A 7,500-nucleotide genomic window follows, 5' to 3' on the forward strand; every position below is an offset into this window, starting at 1 on the left:
TGTGTGTGTGTGTGTGTGTGTGTGTGTGTGTACCTTCAGGCGTGTGTGTGTTTCCGAGGCTGAGGTTGCGTAGTGCGAGGGACACACACACCCACATGGGGATCTGGACCCAGACGATGACACTGGCCTTGAAGGGGTGGCAGTTATCCCTTATGTAGAGCTCAGACACGATACGCTTTAAATTCCTCATGTACTGATACCTACACACACCCACACACACCCACACACACACACCCACACCCACACACACACACACACACACACACACACACACACACACACACACACACACACACACACACACACACACACAGACACAGCAGTTATCCCTGATGTAGAGCTCTGAGACGATACGCTTCAGATTCCTCATATACTGATACCTATAGACACACACACACACACACACACACACACACACACACACACACACACACACACACACACACACACACACACACACACACACACACATATTTTAATACTTTTATTTGGATCTCATCAGTAGGGCAGCATTACAGATCCAAATAGTGCTGGAAGCAAATTTCATAGCAGTCGGTAAGTACTGATCAGAATCATAAAGTCATATGCATTATATTACACTGGTGTGTAATAATAGGCTATGGTCAGAATGGGCACACAGACACACACACACACACACACACACACACACACACACACACACACACACACACACACACACACACACACACACACACACACACTCGTTCTCCCCCACCTGCATGTCTTCTCATTCCAGCCCTTGTCTTTGGCCTTCATGGCTACCTCGTAGCGAAGACGCTTCGCTAGCTCGGCTATCTCAGGCTCCAACGACTCCACCTGGAAAACACACGCACACACAGACACAGACACAGACACAGACAGACACACACACACACACACACACACACACACACACACACACACACACACACACACACACACACACACACACACACACACACACACACACACAGACACACACACAAACGCCGTGCACACACACATTTTTTGTCATTTCATTACTTTTTATCATTATTCATTAAAAGTATTTACTTGTGCATCTGCAAGTGGTGTCCGAGTTCTACCCAGTGAAGTGTGAACAGTATCATCAGGGGTGCTTTTCTGCTCATGATTTGCATCTGCATAGTACAGTAAGTGGTGCTTGGGGTTTTTTTTTCCGATTGAATATGCATGGAAACAAAGCATAACATGTCTTTTAGGAGAGGGCATCTTAAACATAACAAGGCAATTTCTGGTAGCAGTAGAGATAATAGTGTTCGTAACTGGATGCTGAATCCCACATAAAGCAGATGAGTAAACGAAGCGAAGGACGGCACTCTTCACATTTAGTAGTAGTAGTAGTAGTACTTCATTGTCCCCATGGGGCAATTTTGTTTGCAGTACAGACGCTGGCACATGAGACACAGACAGCAGGTATAACAAAGCAACAGACAACAACAAAAACAAAAACAAAACAGACAGGAAAGACAGACCTGCATACACTATACACCAAAGCTGATGGCTAGATTAAGACATCACCTCGTTAAGTGCCTTAATAGCTTGAGGGCAGTGTTTCCCATACATTGAGGAAACTATGGCGGCCCGCCATAGTTTAAATTTGGCCGCCATAGTTTCCGAAAAAGTAAAAAAAAAAAAAAAAAAATTTTTTTTTTTTTTTTTTTACGATTTCCGTTTTTGTTATTAACGATTTGAATTACGATTTCCTTCGCATTTTCCTCCTGGAGTAAATTTGAAAACTTGAAAAACTTGAAAACTACAAGTGCTTGAAAGACAGAGGGATCAAAAGCCTAGTCAAGTTGTTGTAGTTAACTTGGGTTTGGGAGCAATAAAAAAAACATTCAGAGAAGGGACAGTTGGGATGAGTTTACTTACACTCCCCAGGCTTTGCTTTACAGTTGTAATGAGTTAGGTGACAGGCTTTCATTGACACGGCGGAGGAGACATCGGGCTGTATATATATGAATGTGAATATAGACATAAATGTGTAATATGTTGTTCAGTCCTTTTAATGGGAGGAATTTTGAAAAACTGGCCAGCACCCCTCATGTAGAATGTGTACGCCTGTGTGTGTGTGGGGGGAAAAGGCAAAGCCTCTTAGACCCTTTTTGTCTATGCGTTAACAATTTCACAGTACTCTTAAATTCTTATCTCTGCTCCTATTTTGTTTTATTATTTTTTTCATTACATAGACCCTTGCATGAGGGACGAATTAAACTGTTGTAAACAGAAATGATTCACTGTAGGCCTACTGCATTAAAAAAAAAAAATGCTGAAAAGATGAAAAGACCCCCCCCCGAAAAAACATCCCGGCTGCCCCCATAATTTCCAAAATTTCTGTGGGAAACACTGCTTGAGGGATACAAGAAAACCTTGACCTGTTTTTAGACAGGAAGGGGGGACAAAAGCGGCGTCCAGATGGCAGGAGTTGGAAGCAAGAGGACAGTGGATGTGTATACTGTTCAATTATTTTGTCTGCCTTTTTTAGCAGTCTGTCCTTGTAAAGACTCTCCATGCTTGGCAGAGGGATCCTGAGAAGTTTGCTGGCAGTTGTGTCCGTCCTCCTGACCACCTTTTTCTGTGCCTCAGAGGCATTGCCAAACCAGCAAATAATGCAGAGGGTTAAAACATTTTCAATAAAAGCAGTGTAAAACATTTTAAGCATCCGTTCATCAACATTTTTCTTTTGTTTATTCACCCACGAACGTTTCGGACAGAGCCCTTCCTCCGCGTTTGGAAACAAAACATACTGTAGCATGTCTTTTAGGAGTAGACATCTAAACCAAAACAGGGTCCAGATCTAAATAGAGCCAAGAGTTAGCACAGCCTAGTTCCCAGGCTCTTACAGTTAACCTCCCAACACACACACACACACACACACACACACACACACACACACACACACACACACACACACACACACACACACACACACACACTGACCATGCTTTTGGGAATGTCCCCATAGACTCCAGAGTAAGCATCTGGCTGTGTTTGGTCATGCGTGCGTGTGTGCGTGAGAGAGAAATTGACGGTGTGGGTGTGCTGGTTTGTGTGTGTGTGTGTGTGTGTGTGTGTGTGTGTGTGTGTGTGTGTGTGTGTGTGTGAGAGAGAGAAATTGACAGTGTGGGCGTGCTGGTTTGTGTGTGTGTGTGTGTGTGTGTGTGTGTGTGTGTGTGTGTGTGTGTGTGTGTGTGTGTGTGTGTGTGTGTTAATGCTTGAGGAATGGTCTAATGTCCAGAGAGTGAAGAGTCTCACACAGCTGCACTGGCGGAATACGATGGGACTCTGGATGCGTGTGTGTGTGTGTGTGTGTGTGTGTGTGTGTGTGTGTGTGTGTGTGTGTGTGTGTGTGTGTGTGTGTGTGTGTGTGTGTGTGTGTGTGTGTGTGTGTGTGAATCAAAGCTCAGGAAATCAAATCTAAACTTTTTTTCACGAGTGCCTGAATCATACTGCCCACAGCTGTGTGTGTGTGTGTGTGTGTGTGTGTGTGTGTCTGTGTGTGTGTGTGTGTGTGTGTGTGTGTGTGTGTGTGTGTGTCTGTGTGTGTGTGTGTGTGTGTGTGTGCAAGTGATGTCTTCAATATCTCTTCAGAGTCGTGTGGGCGGAGAGTTTGGATCTAATGTCCTGCGTGTTTGTGGGAACATGAAGTGTGTTTAGAACTGTGTGTGTGTGTGTGTGTGTGTGTGTGTGTGTGTGTGTGTGTGTGTGTGTGTGTGTGTGTGGGAATGTGAAGTGTGTTTAGAACTGTGTGTGTGTGTGTGTGTGTGTGTGTGTGTGTGTGTGTGTGTGTGTGTGTGTGTGTGTGGGAATGTGAAGTGTGTTTAGAACTGTGTGTGTGTGTGTGTGTGTGTGTGTGTGTGTGTGTGTGTGTGTGTGTGTGTGTGTGTGTGTGTGTGTGTGTGTGTGTGTGTGTGTGGGCATCTCTGGTATGTCTTAGGGAGGCTGTTGTATCTACAGTAGCATATCTCAAACATTCACCCCCCACAACACACACACACACAAACACACACACACACACACACCAGGATTGTGGAGTTGATGTTCTCAGTTCACTCCCACTACAAAACTGCAGTGTGGCAACAACAACATTGTGAAGGCGTCAGGTGTTCTGGACTCAGTAAACACACACACACACACACACACACACACACACACACACACACACACACACACACACACACACACACACACATGCGCGCGCACACACACACGCGCATTTCTAAACACACTTCATGTTCCCACAAACACACAGGACATTAGATCCAAATTGTCTGCGCACGCACACACAGGTGTGTGTGTGTGTGTGTGTGTGTGTGTGTGTGTGTGTGTGTGTGTGTGTGTGTGTGCGTGTGCGTGCGCAGACAGTTTGGATCTAATGTCCTGTGTGTTTGTGGGAACATGAAGTGTGTTTAGAAATGCGCGCGCGTGTGTGTGCGTGTGCGTGTGCGTGTGTGTGTGTGTGTGTGTGTGTTTACTGAGGCTACACCTCCTCTGCTACTCAAAAATCAGCTGAAAATGTAATATTCCTCTGCTACTCCAACACCACAACTTCTAATGTAATACTCCTACACTACAACTCCTACCCTTATGAAAACCAACAGTGTGCATTCTAGTACATTACAGTGTAGTTTCTGCTGCAGTGCAGCTGCAATATTTCCATGTCCAAATATATTGCGTTACACGACATTATAAGGCAGTGAAGAGCAGGATTATTTGGCATTATGCATTTTTGTGTGTCTAAAGTGCTGTAATATTGACGTGATGTATCTTTATATTCTACACAGAGATAGGCTTCTGCAGAAAAGAAGAATCTGTTTTGATACGGCAATACAACGCAGGATATTGTACATTAAAACATTTTTATTATTACAACTGCACTACAATGCTGCTAGCGCTGTACCTATGGTACCCACAACCATACTGCTTGGCCTGGCAACAAGACTTTTAGCAACCATGAGTAAGTACTCGGTGATAATAGTATCAAAACAAACCTAAAAGCCAGACTGATGAAATCGGGGTTTTGGGTTTTTTTTTTTTTAGATGGAAAGCAGGTCAGAATAATTTTAAAATGGGTTAAAATGAGGTTAGTGGTCTGGAATGCATAGTCTCCTCTCCTGAAGGTGATGTTCCTAGCTGCACACGTACAGGCATCTCCAAACTTGCATCTACAGGATTTCATATTAGACAGCCTCATTCTGGAACAGAGCCAGGGGGGACGATGTGCTGTAAAAATTAATCCCAATAAAGGAGAGATAAATCACTGCACACTTTTCTAGTTTATTTGGTGAACAACACTTTTTCCTGTTGCTTCAAAAAAAAGTGTTGTTCACCAAATAAACTAAAAGCACTGAAGACTAGTGTGCAGTGATGTATTTCCCCTTTCTAGAACTCAGCCACAGGGGAGTTACATTCTAGAACACGGCCAGAGGGGAGTTACATTCTAGAACTCAGTCAGAGGGGAGTTTAAGTTTCAGGACTCATAAATGACCTATAAATCAGGCACCGGGGACGGAATATGACTCCAGGGCCCCCTGAGCCACACAACAAAACTGGGACCCCCTCCATGGTATCGCACGGTCCCAAAAGATTTGGGGGTTGAACGATGTTTGAGCGTGTGCGTGTGCGTGTGCGTGTGCGTGTGCGTGTGCATGTGCGTGTGCATGTGCGTGTGCATGTGCGTGTGTGTACCTTGCTGATGATGTAGGATTGGTACATCCCAAGTGGCAGTGTTTTCCTCAGGGCGATCGTGTGTGTGTGTGTATGTGTGTGTGTGTGTGTGTGTGTGTGTGTTTGTGTGTGTGTGTGTGTGTGTCTACCTTGCTGATGATGTAGGATTGGTACATCCCAAGTAGCAGTGTCAAAACAGTCCTCAGTGCAATTGTGTGTGTGTGTGTGTGTGTGTGTGTGTGTGTGTGTGTGTGTCTACCTTGCTGATGATGTATGATTGTGTGTGTGTGTGTGTGTGTGTGTGTGTGTGTGTGTGTGTGTGTGTGTGTGTGTGTGTGTGTGTGTGTGTGTGTGTGTGTGTGTGTGTGTGTGTGTGTCTGTGTGTCTGTGCGTGTCTACCTTGCTGATGATGTATGATTGGTACATCCCGAGGGGTAATGTCACTACCGTCCTCAGTGCGATCGTCGTGGCGATGATGCTGGCCCACCAGGGCAGCCCTGTTGCATTCTGGGTCGTCACCAGCAGCTGCTCCATGTAATGCACAGCAGTGGAGTCCGCAAGGCTCTCATACCAGCCTTTTCCCGTCTCTGTGGATACGCCGCGATGGGGTACCAGGGAAGCAGTTGCCAAGGGAGATGCGGGATGGAGAAAGGGGAGTGGTCTGATCTGGAGGGGGAGTGGCCTGGTGTTGGCATCCAATGGCAGAGGAGGACAGGAGGACACGCCTGACCCTGACGCCCGGCCACATGCACCTGACGCTGACGCCCGCGAACACACACGGGCAACAGCAGTGAAGCGCAGCATCCTGGACTCTACACACACACAAACACGTGGCCATACATTTATTTTGTTAATAGATACACAATAGTCTACTTACTCCAAAACAGCTCTGTAGCACACACATAGACACAGACACACACACACACAAGACAAGAAAACTTTGCACACTCACACACAGTCATGGGTGAGCGGTTAGGGTGTCAGACTTGCATCCCAGAGGTTGCCTGTTCGACTCCCGACCCACCAGGTTGGTGGGGGGAGTAATCAACCAGTGCTCTCCCCCATCCTCCTCCATGACTGAGGTACCCTGAGCATGGTACCGTCCCACCGCACTGCTCCCCATGGGGCGCCACTGAGGGCTGCCCCCTTGCACGGGTGAGGCATACATGCAATTTCGTTGTGTGCAGTGTGCAGTGTTCACTTGTGTGCTGTGGAGTGCTGTGTCACAATGACAATGGGAGTTGGAGTTTCCCAATGGGCTTTCACTTTTTTTTTTTTCACAGCCTGGGTCTGAGTCCTGAGTCCTAATCAAAGCCAGAACAATGGTGCCACCTGGTGTTAGCTGCATGACACTAAGCTACAGGACATTATTCATATGAACATCTTGTACTCATGTGGTTTAGTTGAGAAATATGAAGAAGGTCCAAGTTTGAACAGCACCTCTATGCTTTGTTTGTTTTCCCTTGGTGTGTAGTTGTTGACAAAAATAAGACAGGTAGATCACCTCCCCTACCATGGAGCTTGTACCATGGGTGCAACATCAGACTTGAATGGGTGCAACATCAGATCAACGACAAGTTGTGATCAACAGGATGGTAGGAAGGACATCAAAATAAGATGCAGTCATTGATTCAAGTGCACAAACATGCTTTGCTGCGTATATACAGTGGACACCATCACTCTCAGCTGTCAAATGATTACGCTGAAGCACTCCAAGTTCTGACATACATAATGAGCTGCATAATTAGCAGACGACAACCGTTATTAAACGTAGCAAAAGTACAAACATTAGTAACGTTACAAACAGGGAGC

At 45.8% G+C, this 7,500-nt stretch overlaps 1 protein-coding gene across 3 annotated transcripts in view; it reads right to left on the reverse strand.

The window, feature by feature from the left end:
* Window positions 1-7,500, reverse strand: part of LOC134438232 (cytochrome c oxidase assembly protein COX18, mitochondrial) — a 15,395-nt gene that overhangs the window by 7,788 nt on the left and 107 nt on the right. The window contains exons 2-4 of one of the 3 annotated variants that reach the window (XM_063187736.1): window positions 6,088-6,500; window positions 737-837; window positions 34-200 (exon numbers count right to left, since the gene is read on the reverse strand). In XM_063187736.1, the coding sequence (XP_063043806.1) occupies window positions 34-200; window positions 737-837; window positions 6,088-6,492 (673 nt within the window). In that variant the 5' untranslated portion in view covers window positions 6,493-6,500. Of the gene's footprint in view, window positions 1-33; window positions 201-736; window positions 838-5,709; window positions 5,716-5,947; window positions 5,961-6,087; window positions 6,501-7,500 lie in introns of those variants that run through there. The other 2 variants (XM_063187738.1, XM_063187737.1) reach the window with 2 other exon arrangements.

Source organism: Engraulis encrasicolus, chromosome 22 (assembly GCF_034702125.1).
Source record: "Engraulis encrasicolus isolate BLACKSEA-1 chromosome 22, IST_EnEncr_1.0, whole genome shotgun sequence".
NCBI lineage: Eukaryota > Metazoa > Chordata > Actinopteri > Clupeiformes > Engraulidae > Engraulis > Engraulis encrasicolus.